Genomic DNA, 27,039 nt, shown 5'->3' with positions numbered 1-27,039 from the left:
ATAAAAATTGTAGTTGCATAAATAACACAAGCTCATTCAGTCTCTTTCAGTTCTGTCACATATACTCCCTGACTCCAGGTTTACCTCTCCTACCTTGCTGCACATTGAAACTTCCTAAGCAAACTCTGGAATTGTCCAAAAACCTAAGTACCCATTGCATTAAGGAAGCATAAATATTTAGATAAGCAAAGCTTAGATCCAATCTGGGCATATACTTTTTTTTATTAACTTCTTACAAATTCTCTTTATAGCCAGGGACTGGCTATAGACATGGAGCCACTTGGTTTCATAGTTCAGGTGGAAGTTTTGGAGGCTTACATTATCTGGATGATACTTTTGTTTTCTACTTTCAAAGATGCAGAAATAGTCCAAATAATTCCCCATTAATTCTATTCTTTTAAATCATCCCCGATTATTATTTCTTTCATTAAGGGTAACATTTACTTCTAGAAGCCCCCAATTTTCTGTCAAACAAGGTTGAGAATAAATGAAATGAATTATAAAAACAGATAAATAAATCATTCACATTTTGCGGGTACAGAGATAGTGATAGATTTTTAACTGAGACTAGGTTCAAAAGTTAAATCAGCCTTTCTGTGTCTCATTAGAAGAAAGTATCTTCTAGCAATTATATGTTTTTAAATTAATGTTTTGCTGCCATCTTTGTCAGCTAAATGCTAACGTAAAAATAATTCTTTAAAAGATTTCTTAAATCCTTGACCATTTTACCTAGAGTCATTACTTTTTTTTTTTTAATTGCAGGGTTGTGTTTATTAATGCTCCTAAACATGAATTACCCTTCCAAACTAGTCTGTTCTCCACATTCCTTACCCTTGTATCCCAGAGAAGATTAATCTTTACATATCATCTTTGTAGCAGGCAGACATTCTTCCTCTAATTTAGGGGAAGGCTGTTATTACCTGATGATTGAGACTTCAAAGGCTCTCTAGGGGCCGGTTGGGGAATCGGAGGTGGAGATTTTCCACTCCCACCCAGACCACCCTTCGCTCCCCCTTCTCCCAGCAGATCTCCCCCGGGCCTGTGGGTAGCTAGAGTTCTGGAAAAGGTGCCTTAAAAGGAGACATCCCCCCAAATAAGAATCCTTTGTTAAATGTGGGTCACATGCCATTCCCTCTTTATGGTGCTCTAGAAAGCAGAAGGCAGACTATTGGTAGTAGAAACCAGGGCATTCTGGTAGAGCTGTGCCACTGGTTGGAAAAAGCAAGGAGCAAAAACCAGACAAGGGAAGGAGAGGTGGTCCTTCTTTTGACTGTTAAATAACCTCTTTTTGACATTCAATACTCAAAATGCAGGCATCTGCAGAAAACATGGTTCCTGTGCCCAGGCACGTGCCCTTCCTCAGAGCCTTCCCTACTAGGCAGTCTCCTTCCTCCCTCAGCTGACCCTTGCCCTCTTTTAAGTCTAGGTCATGCAAGCCACCCCTAACTCCTTTTACAACCAAAGGATCCTATGTAAACCCTGCCAGAGCAATTTTCAATCAGGATGTAATTCTCTGCCGACTTCTCAGCCTCCCACTCTAGACAGTGAACAGCTTGGTGTCTGGGACTGTCATTTGTCTCTATCTTTAGTTAGCACAGAGCCTGCACAATGGTAATACTGCTAGGTAACTGCTAAAGCATCTTTGTTACTTATGATAAAGCAAAGAAATAAATAGTCTGTGTTGGCTTCAATGGAGACCATGTGTCATGTTAGCGAGTTGTTTTAGTTTTATTTTAAGTTTTCTAGGAGGCAACCGAGTCTTGTCTCTGTCCAACTTTTTAAATTGCGGGTTCTGGAGAGAGTAGGAGCTAATGATTTGAGGTTGACTCACCTTTGAGCATGAAAAATGGTAGTGGTTGGCTAGATAGTAATTTGTAGACTGGATAGCCATTTGAGATAACAGGAAACTGCCTGGAGTCAATGAATATTCTTCCAAAAGAAGTATAGGTTTAGTCATTGTTCACTTACATTTTTATTCAGAGTTACACTGTAATGATGACTGGAATTTTTGTCTCATTCTAGTGTATTCATTTCCCCTTTGTTCCCAAATACCCATTGTTGCCCTTTCTCAGGTAGTATCATATTAAATACAGCGTTTTCCACATTTCTATTTTTTCTGTAATTGTTTATTAATTGCTCATCTTCATTATTTTTATGTACCACACCACTGGTGTCCAATAAGTTCACTCCAATACCTATCAGCATCTAACACTTAGTAGGTAGGTACTCAAGACATAGTGAAAGTAGCAACATTTGTACTAATTGAGAGTCAGCTGAATCGTCAAAGAGGTGTCAAGTTGGGTTTGTGCACATCTTCATACATCTCTGAATTTCTCAGAAGTCTTATGATTTCATATCACTTTTAAGTTAAATGTTGCATAGTATCACATTTTATAGTTTTGAGTACTGTAATGGAAAAGTGGAGGCCAAAAAATATTGAGTTGAAATACAGAGAAAGAAAGACAAAAATGGCCTGTTTGACATGGTAATGAGAACTGAGCTCAGGGAGGGCCAGCGTTTTCAGAGTAGCTTGTGATTTTCTAACTTCCCTCAGTGCTGTCTTAGCCTAACATAAGTTAACTAATTCATGGTGACCAGATATACTCATTTTTGGCCAAATTGCTCTGTCTACAAAATTATATTAATGTAGAAGTTAACTTTTGGTTCTCTTATTTTCAGTTAAATTGTATGCTCTAGATGGGAGAGGGGACATTTATAATGTGTGCTGAGGCAGCTGGACAATCCTGTATTACTATCCTAGGAATACCAAGGGGTAGTTATTTTTAGCTTTCACCTGAGCAAACATGACTCAGTTTGTTGACCTGAATCCATCCAGCCCCTTCTTAAGTACACAAACTCTATTAATCCCTAGAACCACACTAGTGACTAAGTAAGGCCTTCATTACAAATAGCTCTCAGTTGATTGAGGCTTGTTCAAAGGTTGCAGTAATTTCAACTTCCTGCATTTCTTTCCTTTTTCTTACAATGAAATCACTTAAAAAAATTTTAAGGCCAGATCAAACTTCTTTTGATATTGGACACAGTTTTATGGTTGGTGTGTTCACAGTTTTAGCTACAAACTAATGAAAACATCTTCTATTGGTAGGCCACCAGCTATGAAACGTAAGCTTTGAGTTTTGTTTACTTGAAATGCTTTCTACATAAAGAAATACCTGGGAATTCACTTTTAGTTGCAGAAGGAAGTTGAATTGAAAAGATATTATTGGAGGAACACTAATTGTCCATGTTTGAATTATGATGCCTGTTTACTTGCTCAAACAATACGTGCATTTTTTTCTTTTCAGCACTACTAGAAAAATTGAAAATGTTGAATTATCTTCAGATTTTTAAGTCATGCAAAAAGTAAAGACTTTTTTTTTAACTAGGAAAAAAAACTGGACTGGAGGACTAATTTATTCAAGTGAAGAAAAATATTTGTCATTCTCTCAGTCTGGCTTATGATGCACTTGAGGCTTCTCCAAGTTCATTGCCATGATCTCTATGAAAATATTAGTGTTCCTAGGATTTTTTTCTTTATGGCAAAAACACCAGACTAGTGAAAGAATGAAAATAATGCAGGCTGCCACACAGGCAGCGTTCACTGAGGCCATTAAAAATGCAGCCTCTGTGCGGGTCAAGTGTTCAGCTTCTCTGTTGTTCAGTTTGGAATGTGGTTTTGGAGCTTAACTGAGGAACCCGGGTAGTTATTTTTCATTTTAGTCTGAGGAGTGAGAGACTTGTTTTTCAAAGTGGGGGGAGAAAGAACTGAAAAAATGTTCATTTTGGTAGAATAGAAATTAAAATGTAGTAACTATTTTCTGCAAGACATAGTCAGTTTGAGTATGTTCACCAAAAATAGAATTCATGAATTCATGACTTTTGTCTCACTGTTTATTTTTCCAACCACATTAAAAAGGGTCCAGTAAAATGTGCCATTTGGTCTTTCTAATGTCAGGGGTTATTTAGCTGAGTCAGGATAACCAAAGTTTGATTGACTCATGTTTCGACTGATGAGAAGATGATGGATTTTAGGTGATTAGATGTAAAAACATCCTCATGGTATTGAGTTTTGAAGAAAAACTTCCCCAGCATGAGTTAGTGTGGACTCCCTGTTGCATGGTCAACCTGCTGTATTAATGGATTTTCCGCTGTATTTTGGTAGTGATGAGTTTTTCTATTAAGTTTTAATTATCTTTAGCCCAACTTTCTGCACATATAACATTTTACTACTCAGAATTTAACTTTAGGATAGATATTTTGGGATAGAAATATATGGATTTGAGCATTAGAAGTAGAGCAGAATATTGATAAGACGCACTTTTGCCTCTTAATAAGATTGTCCTTTTGTTTTATGTAGTCCTAGTTACTGTCTCTTATTCTATTAAATAAGAGATAATTTCTGCTGAGAAAAGATCTGCAAACATAAGTGTGACAAATATCAGAGGCACAGAATTAAGTACATTTAAACCACACACATAAGCCATGTTTTTTTATGTTTTTCTTCCACTATCACATTTCAGGGAAAATTTATGGATATATTTTTAAATTATGCTGTACTATCAGGACTCACATGAAGAAAACTATGAAATATTTTCAAGGAAATCCAAAACCAGATTCCAGATAATGGAGAAGCAAGTATTGTTTGGATGGGAAGACCAAATGTTGGTTGAGGGTTGGGGTCATAGTGCAGTGGTAGAGTGCTTACTTAGCATGTGTGAGGGTTAGATTCTCAGCACCTCCTATAAATAAATAAAAATAAAGATTCACTGACCACTAAAAATTTAAAAAAAGAAAATAATGGGAGAGGATACTGATTCTTCCCACATCAATTTATAAATTGAATACAAAAATATATAAATTTGAAATGAGTTGGCAAGACTAGTTACTCTAGCAAATATTGATTCTAATCATAACCATCAATCCTATAAGATTCAAAATGATATTGAGATAGCCCACAAATTGGTAGTCTAATATATGGGAAAAAAACAGACCTCACACCATGCCTTATGTCAAAGCAAATTCCATAAAATTCAACTGCTTAAATATTTAAAAATAAATTATAAAAAGCAACTAGAAGTCAATACAGTTGGCTGTTTATTGCATTTAGAAGTTAATCTCTGAATACAAAAACATGAACAAAATTATAAAGGGAAAGAGAGATTCTTTGTAAAATGTGGAACTTTTATGTATTGAAGTATGCCATGAACAAATTTAGATAGCAGATAGAAAAGTTAGAAGAAATTATAATTATTCTTATTTATAGATAGCTTTTACAAATGGATAAAGGAATAGTTAGGGTAAAATAGTGGTTGACTATTTTACAACCAATAATTAAAATTTTTTAATTATATGAAAAAATGTTTACAATATGGCTGGGGCCGAGTGCTTGCCACACCACATACAAATAAAATAAAAGCATTCTGTCCATCTACAACTATAAAAACTTTTTAAAAAATTATAATAGCTAATATCAATTTTATGCTCTTTGTGTGTTTTTCCCTTTAAAATTAAACAGGACAAATTTATACAGACAGGTTAGTAATTCTTATGTGAATAGTGGTGGCATAGCTAGAAATGGTACAGCATGGAATTGACACCAGATTGCTAACACACCTGATGTTATTTATCATATGCTACCTTGGATATTGGTGACATTGGTTTGGAGTGAGGAGGTGACTGTATTAGATTGCTTACAAATGTAGGCTTTAAATGCCAGTGATTGAAAACATAGTGGGGGCTGTTGGGGATGCTTTTATGCCCTTCTGGAGGTAGATGAAGGAACCTCACCTGGATTTGGGAGATTTCCAGGAATTACTGATCTCAGGTTGTAGAAGTCTGTACAAAACCCAGAGAGAAGACAGAAGTGGAAAGAACATTAACTAGAAATGGTCTCTTCAATATATTTGTCTTCTAAAACAGAAAACCATTGTCTTTTCAGCTCCAGGGCCCACCACAGCGGTGTCTTACATGTCAGTGAAATGTGTGGACGTCCGTAAGAACCATCACAAGACAAAATGGCTAATGCCTTGGGGACCCAATCAGTGTGATAAGATCCGAGACATCGAAGAAGCAATTCCAAGGGAAATTGAAGCCAATGATATTGTGTTTTCTGTCCACATTCCCCTCCCCTCCATGGAGATGAGTCCTTGGTTCCAATTCATGCTGTTTATCCTACAACTGGACATCGCCTTCAAGCTGAACAACCAGATCAGTAAGTGCACTCTCCTCCAGCCCTTTGGGAATTCCCCTCATAACGGTAACACGATGATGATGATGATGATGATGATGATGATGATTATAGCAGCATCTGGTAATCATTGTCTGCTAATTGCTTCGAGGCCCTTTCTGAGCACTTTACCTATATTAATGCACTGAATTTCCCCATTGAGTCCTTGAGATAGGTCCTATTATTATCTCATTTAGGCACTGGGGAGGTTGCCCAATATCAAAAGATCACAAAATGAAAGATCTAGGGTCCTAACTCAGAAAGCTGTCCTAACTTGCAGCTTCCTCACCTCTCTGGTGCCAGGAAAGAACTCACCCACACAGAGTGACTGGAGGGCTTTGGAAAGGTCCTTTGTTTTTAAGTGGAATTTTCCCACAGGGCTTTGAGTAAAGCCATGGCCTTAGAAAAAGATCACTATCAAAGTGGGGAAGCCAATCCATGAGCCTCATTTCCCACTAAAACAGCTTATCTTTTTAGTTCTGTTGCATTTCAAGACTCTGAGGGCATGGGATACATAAACATTTTGTGGGGAAGAGATAGTTGACTGATTTATTGAAGACTGAGACATGTTTGGCATCTGGGGATGGTGTAGGGAATCTTACGTTGAAAAGGAAGAAAACATTTTTTTCTTTTACTGAAATAGGGTTAGGGATGCAAGGCAAAGAGAAAAGGTGTGTTGAAAATTGCTCTGGCCGGGTGCAGTGGCACACGCCTATAATCCCAGCCACTTAGAAGGCTGAGGCAGAAGGATAGCAAGTTCAAAACCAGCCTCAGCAAAAGTGAGATGCTAAGCAACTCAGTGAGATCCTGTCTCTAAATATACAAAATAGGGCTGGGGATGTGGTTCAGTGGTCGAGTGCCCCTAAATTCAATCCCTGATACAATCAATCAATCAATAAAATAAAGAAAAAGAAAATTGCTCTGCCTGGGCCTATCCATAAACTGAAGCACTTTTACAAATTACGATTCTCTATATCAACAGTAATCTTGATATGCAGTTACATACAGTTTACACTGTTTAGGAATTAGAGCAATTTATGTACCTGATTGACATCTTATCTGAAATGAGTACATTATGCTGAGATCCTTTTCTAAAATGCAAAGTTTTCTTTTTCCCATTCCTTCAATCTCTCATTTTACCTTTTCAAACTGTTCTTGAGGGTCCACCATGGCCAGGCACTGCCCTGATGGCTGGACATGCAGGCACAAATGGGGATCTATTCTTCAAGAGGCTATGGTAAAGTGGAAATGACAAACATCCAATTATGACAGTATGTGTGCTGGGTGCTGTGACCAACGTATATCCTGGGAGGCTGTAGCAACATAAAGAAAAGGCTTTGTGCAAGGAAAGGGCAGGCTGTGTGTCTGTGGGGGCAGTGGTGCATGCAGGTGAGCAGACATACTCCAGGTGAGAGTCTTGAGAAGCCTGTAAACAGTTGGCCTTGAGTTTGGAAGTGAGTAAAAGAGCATTCTAGATAGGAGGAAATGGCCATTAGGAAGTCCCAGATTAACACAAGAACCCAGAGCATTCAACCATTGTTTCCCATGTTCCCATTGTTTCTTATCTGTTGACTTGCTCAAAGTCCCAACCATACAGTAAGTGCTAGGTACCAAGAATATAAGATTGTATAAGACATGACTTTTGTAAGGGAATAGGCGAGAGGGTGTCTGGAAAAAAAGACAATAAAGCTATGAATGAGAAAGAATATGTGGGTACTTTAATAAAAGGATTATGCACTGCAGTGTGTTAGCTTTGGGAAGGAAGCAGGGTGTCATAGGATGAGTCTGTTAATGATTTTGCAAACCTCAAGGTTTGGGATTTAGTATTCCTAGCCCCCAAAATATCTTCAGTAAAAGAAGAACAAGGGTTGTAACAGGAGTTCTAGGAGGACAAGACAGATAGATTGCCTGATGAAAAAGGTCGATGACACAGTATTCTGTTACCTGGGATGGTTGCTTGTGGTTTATTTCAGGTATAATCTCTTAGATGCCTAGCTCCAAGTATAAAGGAAAATGTTTATTCTGTAATAATTAAAATAATTGCTATCTATTGGCTCTATTTGTGCTGGGTAACAAATTAGCCAAAATTTAGGAGCTCAAAATCAGTAAATATTTATGATCTCTACACGTCACGGGGATCAGGAAGATACACACAGCTTCAATTGAGAGTCTCTGGCCCAGCCTTCCACTTGAGGCTGTGGTCAAGCTGTTGTCCTGGTCTGTGGTCTCATCAGAAGGCTTGCAGGTTCTATTGGGTGGGGGGATCTGCTTTTGCACTCACCATTGGTTGTTGGTAGGCCCCTATTCCTCCCCGTGTTGGCCTCTCCCTGGGACTGCCTGGCAGCATGGCAGCTGCCCTCCCTCAGGGACTCCTACCCAGGAGAATACAAGGAGCATGTTTCAGGAGAGGCCATTCATCACTTCTGTTGGTTAGAGAGGAACTGGTTAGGCCGTCCCACACTCTAGGAGACTGATTAACAAGGCATGAAATCCAGATGGGCTCATGGAGAACCTTCTGAGAAGCTGTCTATCTGAGTGTGTACTTTTCAAAGGAAACAAGGTTTTATTATGTTTTTTAATTTTATTATTTTTTTACTATTATTATGTAAAAACAAGGTGTTTATGTTCCCTGATTTATATCTCGATAACAAGGTAGAGTAGTAGAATCTACATTTTAAGAGAATGGTCTCAGGAGTCCCTCAGCAAAAGGTCTAAGTCCCTGCAAGTTATGGAACCTCTCTGAGCCAATTTTGTCATCTATAAAATATGGATAATAATTTCTAATTAACCAAGTTTCACCTTAAGGAATAAATTAATTTATGTAAAGTTCTTGGTGCAGATTATTTATAAATTAAAGAATAAAATAAAAGTAACTATTATAATGATCATTCCTGAAGTTCATCCCCTTTACCAATTTTAATTTCTATATTTTGCTTAGTGAGATGAGCCTTATAAAAGAAACATAATTTTAATTTTATCATTACTCTGTACAAGACAACCTTAATAACTAACAAATAAGACTCGGCATCCAGCGCCCTTCTATTCTGGCCTTCTCTCTCACTACTGACCTGGACATACCAATTGTGTCCTCGACCATGTTCAGAGAGTGTCCCCCATGCACAGCTTTGATTATAGTGACCTTAGCGCTCTCTTCCTTTTTCTTTTCTTTTTTTTTTTTCCTGCAGTGCAAGGGATCAAACCCTGGTCCAGGGCTTCCAGGTACTCAGCAAGCACTCCCCACTGAGTCACACCCCAGCCCTACTTCATTTGTCAACAACCTCCTTCCCATAAATGAAGGGCTTCCAATTGAAAACCCACTCATCCTTTAAGACATCCTAACTCTCACGTGCCCCTGGAGCCTCTCCAGGTATTTTCTATATTCCCCTCCTCCATTCCCTCCTAGGTACCCTTCATCTTCCTCCAACACCCCTCACCACTGGCTTGTGATGTCCACTCTGTCAACCTCAGTGCTCACGACTGACTTATTTTCTAGGACTCCTTGTTAAATGGTGACCTCCCAGTGGGAGGCTTGTATGTTGTTTACATTCACATAACTCACAGCTTTGTGATGAAAACATTTCTTGTATTGTGTCATTCTGCCAAAATAGGAACATAAAGATTGAGGTGCTTGTCCCTTCCTAATCTGAAATAAGGTTTTTGTTATTTAAATAACATTTCAGTAATCATTAACACTGACACATTGATTCTGGGTCCAGTTGTTTCATATATTGCTTATACTGATAAAATTGTGGTTAAGATTTCAGAATTGACCCTGAGGTCATGTGTTCTACTTTCCAGCCGCCTGTTGCTCTGACAGGCTACTGTTGAGAGCCAAGTTTAACTCTTGGGAAGGCATTTTGCAGCATGTTCTGCTTTCAGATTGTGAGGAAAATATTGGAGGATTTTGTCATTCTGCCTTTTGCATTTTTAAAAATGACTGGCCTATAATTCAGTTTTAGAATTTGGCATCAGTTAGTAAAATAATCTAGAGCTTCAGGTGAGTTCATGTGAAATTTTAGAAGTTGATGATACATTTCTAAAATTTAATTATACCACCAAAGTTTGGAAAAAAGTTCTTAAGTATGTTTAGTGAAATTTTTTTTATAACTAGAATTGTATTTTTAAAGATACTTCATTGATAGTATGAAATAACTCAAGTACTTTTTCTATTTCATTTTTTACCAGTTCACTATAAATGCATTAGGTATTTCAGAATTCTCCCAACTCACTTGAAATGTATTGAAAGCTCAGTATTCACAATTATCAGCTTAAATGTATCAATAAAATGATTTTAAATCCAAGTATTGAGCATTTATCCCAATCAAGAAACTAGGAAATAATTCTACATTAATAATTTTATAGATGAATGACTTCTCAGCAAATGTTAAACCTAAATAACAAATTTCCCATGGTGGTGAGGCTTTCACTAAAATATTTCTATATGTAAATGAAATATGAATGTCTTATTTTTTTTTACTCCCTCAAATATGTCTTCAGGCTCCAAAATACATACTATCTTTGCTATAGATTAGGTATAGTTTGAATATTCATGTGTTGGAAGCTTGGTTCCTTGTGTAGGGTATTGAGGGGTAGTAGAACCTTTAAGAGGTGGGGCCTAGTAGGGAGCAATATCATTGGGGACGTCACCCTTGGAGGAGATTAATGTAATTCTTATGAAATGATTACATTAATGTTAGACCCCATGGAAACAAATTATAAAGAGAGTGAGCCTGGCTCCTGATTCCCTCTGATTTCCTGTCTTACCATGTATCTCTTCTGTACATACCTATTTCCTTTTCGGTTTTTCCACCATGTTGGGATGTAGCCAATGGTTTCCTCACCAGGGGCTAAAGAGATGGGGTTGCCCAGTCATGGACTCATTCTTCTAAACTGTGAGGTAAATAACCCTCTTTTTTTTTTTCTAAAGTACCAAGCTGTAGGTATTTTGTTATTTTGTTATAATGACAGAAAAATGATATTGTCTTTTTTCATTGATAGATATAAATGTATGAATATAGATATTTTAATTATAATAATACTCAAGACAAGTCTGAGTTTTCCTCTGATTCTGTGTTAAGAATGCATGAGATTGCCTGTTCACTTTTATATTTTACCATTACTTGGATTCTTTTCTGACAGCAAGAAATGAGACATGAGAAAAGAGTCTCGGGGAGTGTGAGAAACAAGATCATTTTATATGTGAATGGCTTCCTGTTCATCAAAGATTCGGTTGTAATGATATTACCTCACATGCAAGAAGTCAGGAATGGATCTCTTTAATTAGAAAAACAAACTTTTCCCATCAGTCTATGAAATGAATTTAGATTTCAAACAATGAGAGGAGATATCATATTTGGGCTGTGAATTAAAGCTGGGACTTCCCATACATGCTGGTCAAGAGTTTTTACCTGCCTTTGAAGGGTCATCAAACAGATAAAATAATCTAAGGACTATGTATTTTAAATATCTTATGATTATTTGGGGCTAAATTTTTATTATTTTTAATCATTCAATTTTAAGGTGATTCTGGCTTTAGCTAGGATCCAAGATTTGAACAAAAGCTTAGATATCTAAAAAATATTCACTCACACAATAAAAACTGGTCATTGTTTCATCAATTCCAGAATTTACTCAGGCTGGTATCTTTGGGAAGACAGCAATAGCAATATAGGATAATTTATATAAGTGATGTGTGTATTATATTTGAGAGTACATATTATGCAAAACAGTAATATGCATTTGAAAAAAAAAGTATAATAGAGGGTTGGGACTTTCAGCCCTATCCTCCAGGCTCCAGGGGGAGGAGAGGGGCTGAGGTTTGACTTGATCTCCAGTAGCCAACAATGGGCCTCTCACCCTTGGAAGAGGTTCCTGTAGTTGTATGAAACCCTGTTTAGGTCCTGTGGAAACAAGATTTAAAAATCCTGGCCTCTGTAATATCCTTTATGATAAACTGGTAAGTGGTAAGTAAAGTGTTTGTTTGGGTCCCATTCTCTAGCAAGTTAGTCCAACCCAAGGAGAGGGTCTTGGGAATCTGGATTGTTGGCCAAAGGTCACATGTCTCACATTGGCCACAATCTGTGCTTGCTCCTGGTATCTGAAGTGGGGTGGTTTTTGTGGGACTCAGCCCTTCAACAAGTGGGATCTGATGCTGTTTCCACATAGAAACAGCAGTAGAAATAGAAGTATGGAGTCATAGGGAGAAAGCTTCAAGACAGAGGGACCTGTTTTGAACAGAAAATTTGGAATTTTGAAGGGTTTAAAAATCCCTCGGGCTAAAGAAATACTGGTAAGTGATGATGGGTGGCAAAGCCAGGCATATTCTGTTCTTACATAATGAAAGCATTCTGTTTTGCCTTGAGCCCTGGGCTGGATACTACAATCCAGTATCAGTCTCTTGTAACTGTGAATGACTAAATTAAGCAGTAGAATTATTTTTGTAAGTGGCAAGTGATTTTTCTTTCTCCAAACCGAAAGCATTTCTAGTGAAAAAATAATTAGAATGACATTAAAATTAACCAAAACGTTTTCAAGTTAGATGACCAAGCATCCCGTGATTGTGCATTGGTCATGGAGTGTTAGATAGATATCAAGGGAAGACCATCATAAAAGAAAAAAGAAATAATCTGTTGATTATTAAAAATAAACTCACATTATCTAAAATGGGGTGAGTTTGTAGAAGAAGGGAAGACAAGGAATCCCTTCGGGAAGTAATTTTTGGCCTTTAGCCAAGCTTCTTAATTCTGTGTTTAGTGATGCTTCTGGGAGAACTTTATGGACATGGAATTACATACACCTGGGGAACTGGACTAATATGATGGAGCAGGTCATCTGGAGTGTCACTCAACTGGATTTCCATGTTTTAGTAACTACAGAAAAGCAATCCTGAGTTCACTCACCCAGCCTTTACTTCCACTCCTCCTCAAAGAGGGATTGATTCATGAGCCTCTTACAGTTTCTGTTTATAAGATATATTTCTAATTGGATCATTTTCATCATAGGCCAGTATCACAAGATTTTAAAACTTACATTTAAATTTCTTCATGTTACCACAGTCAGTCAACAGGTAGAAATAAAAAAAAAATCAGCTTTTTCTGCTCTCCTGTCCTATCCTCCCCAAAAAGATAAGCTGAAAAAGCTCAACATATACCAGAAGGATCTCAGAGACTTAAATGGAATAGGATATTTTTCAGGATTAGGTAAAAGGGAAGGTGGTTACCAGGGTTCAAGATGGGCTTCATGACCAATCTCTTCATTCCTATAAAATTGTGAATCCCCCATCCTGCAAGCCAAGGTTAGCACCTAGGATTTCTTGGTATGTGTCAGTCTTATTGACTTGAGATGGAAAGAAATTAACGTCATGGGAAAGACTGATGTTTAACCTTGGATATAGAAGATTAGGGACATGTTTGTTCTCTCTCACTCATGGATTATCTTTCCCTTGAGGGAATCTTCTAGCACATGTGTACAGTTCTTCCTTTGGAATTGACCATTGTGAACATGTTGGTATTGGCAGGCTCTTGGGAACCTTTGGCTTTGTTTTCACTGGGTGTGATTATTGTAAGCACATTACTTAGACAAAGTCACTACAGAGCTCCCTGTCTATTAGCATCACTATGAACCTCTGTCTGGCTCAATGATTTTATATTATCTATTTAAGAATGAAGAAATTAAATCCAGAAGCAGAGTAGAGCTCCTCCAAAATCTTTCCAGGATTTTTTATTACAGCCTGAGTTTCCCTGATCTGAAAATTTTAAATCAGAAATGGTGCAAAATCCAAAACTTAGTTCTGAGTGCCAATATGACACTGTAAGTGGAGAGTTTTGCACCAGACCTTTTATATCCTAATTAAAACACAGGTAACTAAAAGTATTGACTGTTGACTGAAATGATCTTAGGCTCTGGTATAAGGTGTATGTGAAACAAATGAATTTTATGTTTATACTTGGTCCCATCCTCATATCTCCTTATGAACATACAAAACATTTAAAATTATATATATATATATATATATATATATATATATATATATATCTCAAAACACTTCTGCTCCCAAGCATTTTGGATAAGGGACATCTGGTCTGTAATGTTTATAGTTTGGTATATCCAGTCCCTTCCACTCTTTCCAGTCAGCCATTGGCTTGTTGATCAATTTTACATTAGGAAGTAGATTACATAAGGTAGGTTGCATCTTAACACTCATTTATAATGTTGAGCAGTCTAGAAGTAATTAGCAAACATCACCTGTCTTATTGCAGGTGGCTCTGAGCACTGGCAGAAATGTTATAGGGCTCTTGAGCTTGTAATCTTCAGGCAGTTCAATAGGTGGAGTTCAGAGCTATATGAGCCCCCTGATGTTCTATGTAAAATTTTGGTCCTATTTTTTTATACTCATTGTTGGAGTAAGAGTGTTTATGGCTTTTGTCAGATTTTCAAATTAATGATTGGCTCAAGTTAAAGGACCAGTCCTTTAATTTACCAGATAAAGAAACCTTTTAACTCAGGGAGTGATACTTGCCCACCGTGGCACAGTTGGCTGGAACCAGAGCAGGATCTCCTGGTTGTACATTAAGAGTGCAGATGGGGGCTGGCTCCAGGCAGTACAGGTCAGCTAGTCTTCTACCAAACAGCAGTCTCATATTCTTGGATAGAAGTTGTACTGGTCTTTCTAAAATGGCATTTTTTCAGTTTTTAAAAACCTCCCAATCTGTACTTCAGGGAATGTGGTGCAGTCTAGAATCTAGACTACATGGTAGGTTGGTCCTGATTATAGTGCCACAGCTGCAGATCACCCACCTGTCTCATTTCCTGCTCTGAGTTTAGAACATAAAAGAGGAGATTCTCTTTGCATCCATAACAAGTATACCCTGGTTACTAAAATAGAAACCTAGTGACATCATTGCCATTCATAATGTGAACAGCAGAGCGGCCATCAGTAGCAGATTGTGTAATGGTACCCTCTACTATATAGAAGATGCATTTGTGTTTCTACCTCAACTTCTAACTTTAGGTCTTCTTTTCTATATTTAAATGCCAGCCAATCATATAACATAGCTATTGTGAGTTTCTTTTATGAGGAAATCACACCTTTATTTTGGTTAAGAAAAAAAAAGGAATTAAAATTATTTTCTGGGTTATGCTTTTCAAAGCAAAAGGAAGTTAGGTAAGGGTAGGAAAATCCTTTGTTAGGCAAGGCAGAATTCTACTAGTGAAAGTGGTGAGGACTACATTGGAAAAAACCCATTTTCCCAATATCTACCTACAAATTTCTGCATTAATGCTAGATGATTCTAGTTCCTCTTTTTCTGTAGTTAGGAGTAACAGTGTTAGTAAAAGAGGTAGTAATAATTCTTTAAAGTAGACATTCTGGGATTTTTTAAATTGTTCTGCTCTAGGTTGTTTTTCAAACAGTTGTCCAACAAATCTCTTTCTGGCTTTGACCGTTATTCATATTAGGACTTCAAAGAAAAGCCCAGGCCTGACCTAACAAGTGAGATTATGCCTTCATGAAAGGTAAGATTTGGGGGAAGATTGCAACTGTTTAAATGTAGTATCTTAAAGTTGCTGTCACGTAGACAAGAGTTCTAATAGTTGGAGGTGTTTAGCAATGAAATGATGATCTCCACAAGTTGTGAGAACCCGGCCACTAATGATGGTCAAGCAGAAGGTGACTGATGAGGATCGTTAGATGACCACAATGATAGCTTGCATTGGGTGGTGCTTTCCTTACAAAATACTTCTGTGCCAGAGATGTTAGTGGTTGTCTCTGTTGCCAGTTGTTGGCTTTGGCTCTAGCTTATGCCCTTTTCTTGAAGAAATTGCTCAACTTTTCCCTGATTGTTCTATCACCCATACTGAGCTGGCAAACTAGCTGTGTGATCAGTCTCCAGCCACAGCTGATCAATCAGACTAGGGATGGGCCCTTGCCCAAGGGGAATCAATCACATTCTCTCTTGTAAGAAATTGAGATTCAATAATTCATGCTCCACTTCCATCAGAACTTAAACTGGTCAGTCCTGAGGCCCACCAGGGCAGCCATAGTTTTCCATATGCACAGAATGGCAGAGAAAGTTGCCTGGCAGAGAGAAATCAGATGCAAAGAAGGAAGTGAGGATGAAGGACTATGTGGCATAATTATGATGGACCACAGAAGATGACTTTACTCCGACAGCTTTCTGTGTGTGCAAGCCCGCAAGCTCATCAGCACATTCTGCCCTTGCTTTTCCTGAGATACTCCAGTATTCTTCTAGCTAATTTCTGCTTAAGCCAGAATAGGTGAAATCCTGTTGCTTGCAACCAACCAATCTCAGATGAAGAATTTGTTTTTATTTCTTCTTATCTTGTTAATAATTTTCTGTGGCCAAATGAAAAAGCTGAAGATAGGGGAGGTTAAAGGATTATCTAAAGACTCCTAACTGAGCAGTAGAAGGGTTATAAGTGTGTGTGATGTTAAGACTTGATCCTGCATGGGTCTAGGGATAGTGCTATGGGACTGGTTTCCTGGTTTTAGTGGGAAATTAGTCTAGGTGACCCCTAAGTTCCCATCTGTTTTTAACTCTCTGATGCTCAGAGTCCAGGACTTGTTCAAGATTCTTTGGCTTTATAAAATGTTCTAAGTATCCCTTTGGTTTTGTAAATAAGTGACTTTAGACACTTTCAAATGTCAACCTGTTGAGAAGACCCTGCTCAGCGAGATTCGATGCTTCTTTATTGGATGAGCCTTAGAGTTGGAGTTGGAATGAGTGACATTTTTGTATTTTTATTCTGTGGCGTGTTACCTTGTGTTCATTTCTAGTCCTTGGGTAGGCAGACAGGGTTGGTGTACTGGAAGTGTATTTTTAGTCTGACATTAAAAAATGTATCATAGACACCAACACAGGAAGCATTTTTTAGGTGAGTCAGTATATAAATAATCTCAAAGAGTTTTCATAATGGAATGGTAGGTCTTTAATTTAAAAGTCCCTGCATCTTCATCCCCTTTGCCAACCTCATTCATTCATTCAATTGTTACTTATTGGACTTCTATAGGCTAGCATTTTGCTTAGGATTTAAGAAAGAAAGATAAATGCTTATCCCTTATAATATAGCTTCAAAAAATGCCATTGCCCTTCTTTTGTTCTCTCTGTCCTGCAAGACTGAATTTTTTGAGTGCAGGAACAGCATGTTGTTTATCTTTATGTCCCCATACTTAGCATTGTCCCAGGCACAGTCAATACTCAAGATATTTTCAGAATAATTAGCTAGGAGCCCACAGTCTAGTTCAGAGAGAAAGAACGAAAAAAATTGTACCAGCATGTCTAATGCCTTCAGTGCCCAAAGTATTCTATGAAAACAGTAGAAATGATGAACTCACTAGAAAGGTAATTTTTGAGTTGAGTCTTGAAGGTTGGAGTTTTAAAGGTGATGTAGGAATTTGTGATATTATACAAAGGCAAACAAACAATCCAAAGGCAGCCTGATTTTGTTCTGGGAACTGAAGGAACTTGGAGCAACAATGACAGCATGAGATTAAGTACTTCAAACCAGAGGGTTTGAGCTGAATCCTTGACCTACTACTGACAGATAATGTGACCTTTGGCAAGCAAGTTTTTAAAACTACAGTGAACTCCCATTTCCTCATCTACAGAATAGAGATAATAGTAGTGCTACGTATAGGGAGTGGTTATAAGAATCAAAACGGAAATAATACATGTAAAGCTGTTACCTTATAAGTGCTTGGCACATAGTATATGTTCAGTCAAAAAGAGTAGTTATTATTCTTGGACTTGAATATAAAAGATAAATATGAGCTCTAGAGAGAGCATACAAAGCCCAGAAACATGTGGCAGGGATGAGTATTCAGAACAAGGCCCAGGTAGATGCTGGTCGCAGTCCTTTTTACTTCAAGACAGTGGTTATGAATTTCAAGTCAAGGACTTTAAACATGGGAGAAAAATGTGCATAGGCCTTATTCATATATTTAGTTTAGGTGAGATAATTTCACCCTAAGCCCTGTAGCTTATCCATAGAACTCAGTTTTAAATCCAAAGGTAGAAGTTCCACATTCATAGTTTAGGTATGCCCCATGAGTTCCAAATTATGTGTTGTGATCAATTAAGCAATTGAAGAACATCCTAAAATACTAGAGAAATTCCCAGCATCCTTAGGAAAATGTGCCCATGGGGCATGATTTAGTTATATTTGACTATAAACATATTAACATTTAAGCTGTTTTGAAATAGAGATTCAAGTGGGAGAAGAGATGTTTTGGAGACAGCCTAGAAGGAAAGAATAAGACATGAGTGAGGACATGGGAACATTTCTGGATGGAGATAAAAACTCAAGCAAAGGCATTCAGATTGAGGGAAGAAACCTTTGTAATGCATCTTTTATGCATGTTCAACGATTGATGTTCAAGGTTAACTCTCCTGTTCTCTATGAGGTCATTATTGGAGAACAAATTTTAAAGCTCTGCAGACTGAAAGGAAAGGTGACTTGTCCAAGGTCACCTGATTTTCAGGTGAGAAAGTCAGGACTAGGACCCATGTTTTTCCACCGTGAAATGCTGCAAAATAACACATTGTCTGCAAAGTGAACCCATTCATTAGGCTACAGATGAGTGTCCGTATTGGAGAGAAAAATCCAAGCTCCCGAGAGACAGAGGGGCCCCATCAGTGAGTTGCCTTAATGGCCAGACTAAGAAATTGGAAGTTTAATCCTTAAGAAGAGGAATTGAGAATCACATATCTAGTGTTGAAATGAAAAGGTAGAATTCAGGATTGGAAACTCATCGCTTGTCCTTTGAATTATACAGCAGCTGGAAATCACATTTCTCTTTTCTTATCTGGACTTCTCACTTGGAGGTGTTCTGATGGGAGGACATCTGTGAACTTTTTAATGGGAGCAGTGCTAAACCTGGGTTAGGGCCATGTTCTCCCTGGGCTGGCTTCCGGGCAGGTAAAATCCCACTCCCTGTTGCTTTTTAGCTACAGACACAGCCACTGCACCACCACCAGCTGAGTGACTCGGAATCCAGGGGTTGCCAGTAATTGTGGGTTTAAGTCACAGAGGAAAAAAGATAAGAGGAGAGCCAGGCTGGTTTTTCCACAATTAAATGTTGCCTCTCGGGCTTCTCTGTTGGCAGGAATCCAAGAGGTCAGGATCCACCAGCCATATTATTTTTCTCCCTGGCTGCCTGCTCTCATTTGTATCCCCTCCTCATTCATGGGAAGGAAGAAAAGGTGGGTTGGAAATAAAAAGCTTGTTCTAGCCTACTTTTTCCTCTGCGAAACTTGTCAGAAACAAAGCTTTTCCATGAGACAGACGGGATCCCTTCTAGTAGGTGGCTCTTCCTGCATGCACTTTCTATCTCCTCTCTTCTTTCCTTGCCAACAGCAGAAATATATTCTGGGGGTTGAGGGGAGGGGGGGCTGTTGAAATCCACTTTTCTCTTTTTATAGTCAGGACAAAGTATTTTTTTTTTCCTCAAGTACTGATAGGTACCTGGTGCTGTGGGACTTTTGCATTTGTTAACTGTTAACTTCAAATTCTTGTCCCTTATCACTCCAAGGCCATTGTAGGTGTCCTGAGGGCAGGAATGGTTTACAGTTCTTTGTTTTTGCCCCAGTGCCTTAAAGGTAGAGAAGGCAATTAGACAGCTGCTGTTGTTTTGATTTCTACTTTCTTAAGATATTAGAATAAGAAGGAACTTTCATCAGTACAGGATCCAACTTCAACACTCAGTGAAAGAACACAGTGTGTAAAGTGACTTACCTTGTACAATGAATAACTGCCTTCCTAGAGGGAGCAGCAGTTCTACTAACATGTGGCTCACTCACATAAGCTAGAGTTGTGAATCCACCAAATCCACTAGTCTCTTTCAGACTTTAGCAGTCTGACCACAGGTCTTGTTTCCTTGTTGTGAGATTGCCCATGATTGTTTTTATCTGACAAGCATCTGTACGGGTGAAACTTGCACTCAAAAAGGCAAGTTTCTAAGAATCATTGTTTCATTTATTTTTAAAATTCCAAAATAGTAAATAAATAAATTAAATGAATTCCATGCTGCCTTTATAAGAACACATATTTCTTAGGTCAATTCAATATCAAAAAGTGGTATCTGCTGGTGCCTGGTGAGAACTTAGAAGGGACAGCAGTAATTGGGCTCCTTTTTTTTTCTTTTTTAATGCTTTATAATTTTTATTGGTGCATCATAATTATACATAATAGTGGAATTTGTTGTTACATCCTCACACCAGCACATAATATAACAATATAATTCGGTCAGTTCCATCATCTAGTATCTCCCTTCCTCCCTCCCCTTTGTCCCCTTCTTCCACGGCTACCCTTCTATTTTCAGGAGATCCCCTCTTTTCTCTTTTCACTCTCTAGCTTCTGCATATGACCCTTGATTTTCTGATGTTGGCTTATTTCACTTCACAATGCTTTCAAGTTCTACCTATTTTCCTACCAAGTGATATAATTTCATTCTTTCTTATGGCTGAACAAAACTCCATTGCGTACGTATGCTACAACCATTCATCAGTTGATGGGCACCTAGGCTAGTTACCTAGCTTGGCTGTTATGAATTGTGCTGCTATAAACATGGGTATCCGTGTACTGTATAGCATGATGACTTTAATTCCTTAGGACAAATGCTAATAGCTGGATCACACAATGGTTCCATTTCTGGTCTGCTGAGGAACTTCCATATTGATTTCCATAGTGGTTATGCTAATTTGTAATCTCACCAACAGTGTAAAAGTATCATCCTCCCCACCACATCCTCTCCAGCACTTATTATTTGTATTATTGCCATTCTACCTGGAGTAAGATGAAATCTCAGTGTTGTTTGCCTTTCCTTGATTGCTAGAGATGTTAATTTTTTTTTTCATATATTTGCAAGCCACTTGTATCTCTTCTTTTGGAAGTATCTGTTTAGCTCATTTGCCCATTTCTTGACTGGGTTTCTTTTTGGTTTTTTGTTTTTGAGTTCTTTATATATTCCGGATATTAATCCTCTGTCAGAAAAGTTGCTGGCAAAGATTTTCTCCCATTCTGCAGGTTCTCTCTTCATGTTCTTATTTCCTTTGCCATGCAGAAGCTTTTTAATTCAGTGTCATCCCATTGATTAATTCTTTGGATTATTTTCTGACCTTTCAGCGTCCCTAATAGTGCTCTTGAAAGCAGATTTAGTTGGACTAGAAATAGAAATTCCCTCCGCCCACAGGAAACACCTTTTCCCGTCTCCTGTCACCCCTCAGCATAAGGGAGTGTGGGTTGATTTATTCAACTGTGAGTAATGGAGCACCTACCTCCTGCACTCAATGTGGAGTCAGAGGCTAGGAATGTGGAGTAGCAGAGGAGATGACAAGCCACCGGGACCCACTTGCTGAGCAATTGACATGAACATCCATGAGTGATATGGACATAAATGGCATGAGAGGGAAGTCCCAGGCTAAGGAAGGTGTGCATGGCAGGGTGCTGCCCCAGATGGTGCTAAGGGGCAAGACTGTGGAGAGATGCCTGGAGAGGTCAGCAGAGTTGCTAACGTTAGCTGCAAGTGCCGAGAAAGGATTTCAAGGGAAAGACAGGGAATGGAAGAATGGAAAGGAAGTCCTTCTTACCACTCCTGTTGATGTGGGTAGCTTTTATCAAGGAAGGGGCAATAGAGATCTTCCATGGCTCAACCAAGGGTCATGTTTGTCCATAATGCTCCTTTCCCTCACATTTGTATGCCTCTCTTGTCCTCTTTGTAATGTTATGAATCTGTCCATCTTCTAGAAGCCTGGGTAGCAGCAGAATGGTATCCCATTGCCACCAGAACTTTAGGAAATGCCCCAGATGATTAATCAAGGAAGGACCTCATTTGCCCACAGAACCCCAATTCTGAGTGCAGTAATTCTCCCCATAAGCCATATAAGACAAATGCTCTGTGTGAATAATACTGGCCTCACTCCAGCAATAACACAGCTGTTGAAACAGCTTAGTCACCGGGCGATGGAGGTAGTGTGGTGAGGGACTGCTGGGGTGCACTGAACTGACATTTAGCTGGCTGTGGCCCTGAGAGCCAGCAACAGATCTGTGGGAGAGCTGCGGAGAGAATCTGCTTCCTGTCCACAACACTCCCTTGTTTCTTTTGAAGCCTAACCATAATCCCCTCCCTGGATAAGACAGACTGAAGAGGAAAACTGAAAACATTTTAGAACTGAACTCTTTTTAGACACCTGGTCTCTCCCCCTGCAGGATCCATGTTGATTTTCTGGATCACTGTTTTCTTTCTTTTTTAATGCCGCAGGCTAGGTAGAATGTAATTTAGATATGGTGGAGGAGGAGAAAAAAAAATAAAACAGTTTACATTTATCTTATCTAGAAAGACAGTATGACTCTAAGCTCTGGGTGTCCAGGTGATGTATGAAAAAGTTAGGGAAAGTCCTGGCCCTTCTGCCTGGTCTTGCCTGGATTCTTGTAGCAGCTCCACCCACCTGAGTTCTTGCCTAAAGGACTCTGGGCAAATCTGGGCAGAGTACTTAACCAGTCTCATCAGAATTTTGGGAGGACTAATAAACTGCCACAGAGTGACCCTCCATTCCTCCTCCAGCCCTTTGAAGAGCTGACCTTTGTGTTTTCTCTTTATCCTGTGCTCCTTCTGCACTGTTTGTTTTGGAAGTTGTTAAGTTAAATTAGCCATCCCTTTCCTTTCCTGGTTGCTGTATGAGAAGGCAGCTGTCAGTCGGTGAACTCTGCCATCGTCTATTTTTAGATTCAGTGTGAACGAAGCTCTCTTCTCTAATTGCATTCAGAGAGAGAGAGAGAGAGAGAGAGAGAGAGAGAGAGGAGAGAGGGAGGGAGGGAGGGGGGCAGGTAGATTTTCACAACCATCAAATCAGCTATTCCAAATGCTCTGTGTACTGAAGATGTCCTGGGGAGAAAGCAAAGACACCCACTGTGTGTTTTCTTCCCTTGGCTATCAGATTTGTTTTCTCTCCACATTTGTGTTGATTATGGTCAAATAAGAAAGAGCTGTGGCCACATTCGCTTTCCAGTGTTTTAACACTTGCCAGTTTCTCGATGGTTCTGATTTCTGTTGTTGTTTTAGAAAAAAAGATAGGCTCACTGTTGAGTTCAAATTCCTTGGAAAACAAATTTCTTAGAAAATATCTTTCAGGAGGTATTTTCTATGACATTAAATCATGTTAAACACATAGAGAACTGGAATACAGGAGGCCTCCCCATGGCTCTCTAACTACCCTCCACTGCCCCCACATGCCCCCCAGTGTGCTTTTCACATAGGTGACAAAATCTTGCTTAAACATTTTAAACTGAATGCCACAGCAGGCCATACAAACTTCATTCTTTTGTGCTCAGGCTGTTCCTGCTCTCCAGCCTTCACATTCTCTCCAGTCCTTCTCTTGCATTCCTCACCATATTGAATTGACTGCTCCCTGCTGTTTGTGCTTACCTGACTTTTTACACATGCAGCTTCTCCCATCCATAATTTCTTCTCATAGCTTGCTGCCTAGTGAACTCTAGTCCTTTGACTCACAGGTAAACATCACCCTTTCTGGATGAGGTGATCCAGAAGGTCATGTCTTCTACGCTGCATTCCTGGAGCCCCTACCCAGCACTCTTGATCTCTTAGTGCCAACTGTATACTTTCTATATACTTCAAATGCAGTATTAACTGCCTACTTCCTTATGAATATGCCTGCCTTTTCCCATTTTACTGTGAACAATTTGAGGACAATGATACTTTCCTTATGTGTCTTTTTATCCCCACTACTGTGTGTGAAAACCAGGAGGGGCTTAAAAATGTTTGGTAGGGAAAGAATGAATTGAGTTCTTTAGTCCATCCAGTGTTTGAGGTTTCAGCTTATTTGGTGGAATCTCTTACCAGAAGTCCCTTCTAGTGTCTGATCCCTATGGACTGGGGGACATAATGCAGACATTAAAGGTCTATCCTTTTCTTGTTTAAGCCTCAAACCCTAAAGCAGCACTAGGTCAGATAATTCATTGCTTTCTAGCCCCTGGAATTGCATCCCACCTCTTCTCTTAACCCCTGGGTCCTCTCAAGGAGAACTCTAGTACATCCCCACGTTCAGAAGGGAAAAGGGAAAAGGAGACATCACCTCCCTCAGAATCACTTCCATCCATGTATCCCAGTACATTGTTCTTTTTGGGGACCATTGGGATTCATGGGCTAAATTTGAGCAAAATTCTTTCACTGAGCTCTGTGTGTGTGTGTGTGTGTGTGTGTGTGAGAGAGAGAGAGAGAGAGAGAGAGAGAGAGAGAGAGAGAGAGAGAGAGATTATGTAAGGGTAGATGTAGAGAAGAAAGTGTAATGTCACTACAATAGAGCAAACTCCCTGGTTGGTACAGAGATGATAGAGTGACAGGAAATTTAGGGTTATAAGAATATTTGAAGGAAAAAGAATGTTGTTCAGGGGCTGGGATTGTGGCTCAGTGGTAGAGTGCTCGCCTAGCCGGAGAGGGACCCGGGTTCGATCCTCAGCACCACATAAAAATAAATGCATTGTGTTGTGTCCATCTACACCAAAAATAAATATTAAAAAAGCCTCAGTTTCTCAAACTGCCCACTATTCTTAAAAAAAAAGAAAGAATGTTTGTTCATTAATTTGGTAAATACTTAATGAGTATCTCTTATGAAGATACGGGAGATATAACTATGAACAAAACTGAGGCAGTCCCTGGAGATCAACATCCTCCAATCTGTGGGAGGTATGTAGGACAGAGATGCAAATAAATAGGTATGCACACTGAAGAAGGATAAGTGGTAGAATTCTGGGCAAACAGCACTGTTGAAGCAAGAGGAGGGGAGCTGCTTTGAGTTTTGATGCGTGAGAAAAGGCAGGGAATGAATCTGCATAGAATTCTAGAAGATGAGCAGGAGTTAGACTTGTGGGGATACCTTGCACTATCTACAGCCCAAAGAAGTCCTATTCACACTTTTGAAGGGGAACACCTTTTTAAAAAATATTTTTTGGTTGTAGATGGACATAATATCTTTATTTATTTTTATATGGTGCTGAGGATTGAACCCAGTGCCTCCTAGGTGCTAGGGGGACACTTTTTAAAACTCTGATGTGCTAGTAAAGACCCTGAATGCAACAATGGTAGTAACCTCAGGTGTAAACTTGGAATAGCAGCCGGCATTTACTGAATGCTTATTGTATGGCAGGCCTCTGCAGAGTGCTTGGCATATGTGACTGTGATTATTTCTCCCAGGTTTCAGTGATGGGCTTTACCATTACCTCCATTTTTAGATAGAGAAGTTCAGTGACTTGCCCAGTGTTGCAAGGCACCAAGGTGACTGCAACCCCAGGCTGGCTGGCTGTCTCCAGAGGTGAGCTCTTGCCATCTTCCAAGGCTGGAGGGGATGGAAGCTGTATTTGAGGTGGACAGCCTGAGTGAAAGGAGAGAAAAATCTCATAGGATTTGATGAAACCAAGGTGCTCAACAGCTGCCATACCTTAGCCTATTATGTCATTTAAGCAGTTTTCACTTTAGATCAAGGTATTTTAGAAATCAGCTTTCTCATGTCATTGTGAAAATTAGGAATGGGAAAGCGTTTTGGTCCTCAAGACTGGACATGATGGTGGCCTGAACAATGGGAATGTTGATGAAGAGAAAGGAGATCAATCGGAAAGCCACCTAGCCGAGAGAATTGATCCAAATGGGAGGTATGGCTTTATGAACCATGGGAAAGGAGATATCAGTGGGAAGTGAACATATAGATTTAAAACTCAGGAGGGGAAATCTGGACTGGAGAGGGAGATTTGAATCCCAGGAGGAGATGGGTGTCCCTCTGGGTAGGTGTGTGGAGTAGCAGAGAAAAGATCTAACCGACAACCTCATAAACACAAACAGGTGTAGCTTTTCCATATTCATTTGGTTATAGAACAAGTGATGTTCCAGTTACCCTTTCCAGTTGTGCAGCCTTGACGCAGTAGTAGTCTTGGTTACAACGTGAATGAGTTGATGTTTTCTAGCTGAGAAGTGCTATCATTTTGCAAAGGACCTATTATGAACAATGTTTTCCTTTGTCCCTAGTCATGTTTCATTGACAGATAGTTGATTTCAACTAGGAGATAATGCAATGGAACATAGCAAGAGAACTGGATGATGCTTAGAAACACGTCTTCGTATATGTGGAAAATATTTCTCCACAATGCAAATGCTTGTCATGATGGAGAAAGATGAGAGGGGTAGTATGAACTAAACTATTAGGCTGGTTTGTGAAATAATTGCACTCATTCATTGGTTTAACTGCTCACACCCAGGCCTGTAGGGCATCTTAAGAACACAGCCAGGGCCAAATTTATAATTAGCTGAGGCCATTTTGGCCAGACCTAACCTTGGATACAGGACAGGGTTGGTTTTGTTATTTCCTTAATTGAAAGCATCAAGAAAATACAAGCCAGGTCAGAGAGTTTTTGATTGGGGAAGGAATGCGGCATAAATAACCCCAGATTATATGTCTCCTGGAGAACAGGAGGAGGCTGGTCTGTGAGGCCTCCTTCTGAGGTTAGCCAAACAAACTCTGTGACTGGCAGCTCCCCTATGTAATGTGGGAATGCACATAAGCCTTTTTGAAACCTCTTTAATTTTTTTCCCAGGGCAAGGGACCAGGAAAGTCAAGATTTCGATGGTAATGTAAGAGCTTCTTACAACCATAAAAAAATTCTTTATCTCTATTCTAATATAATCTATCCTCCTCTTTCCCCACTTTATTTTCACTTAATTGCTCAACAATATACCCATCCTGGGACTGGCCAGAAAGGGCACTTGTATTTTTAAGAACTTGCTACATGCC

At 39.1% G+C, this 27,039-nt stretch overlaps 1 protein-coding gene across 1 annotated transcript in view; it reads left to right on the top strand.

Annotated features, from left to right (window-relative positions):
- Positions 1-27,039, top strand: part of Wls (Wnt ligand secretion mediator) — a 102,166-nt gene that overhangs the window by 28,862 nt on the left and 46,265 nt on the right. Inside the window, exon 2 of the mRNA XM_026409362.2 lies at positions 5,939-6,211. Within this exon, the coding sequence (XP_026265147.1) occupies positions 5,939-6,211 (273 nt within the window). The remainder of the gene's footprint in view (positions 1-5,938; positions 6,212-27,039) is intronic.

This window comes from Urocitellus parryii, chromosome 11 (genome assembly GCF_045843805.1).
Source record: "Urocitellus parryii isolate mUroPar1 chromosome 11, mUroPar1.hap1, whole genome shotgun sequence".
Taxonomy (NCBI): Eukaryota; Metazoa; Chordata; class Mammalia; order Rodentia; family Sciuridae; genus Urocitellus; species Urocitellus parryii.
This window is presented reverse-complemented; position numbering and strand designations above follow the sequence as displayed.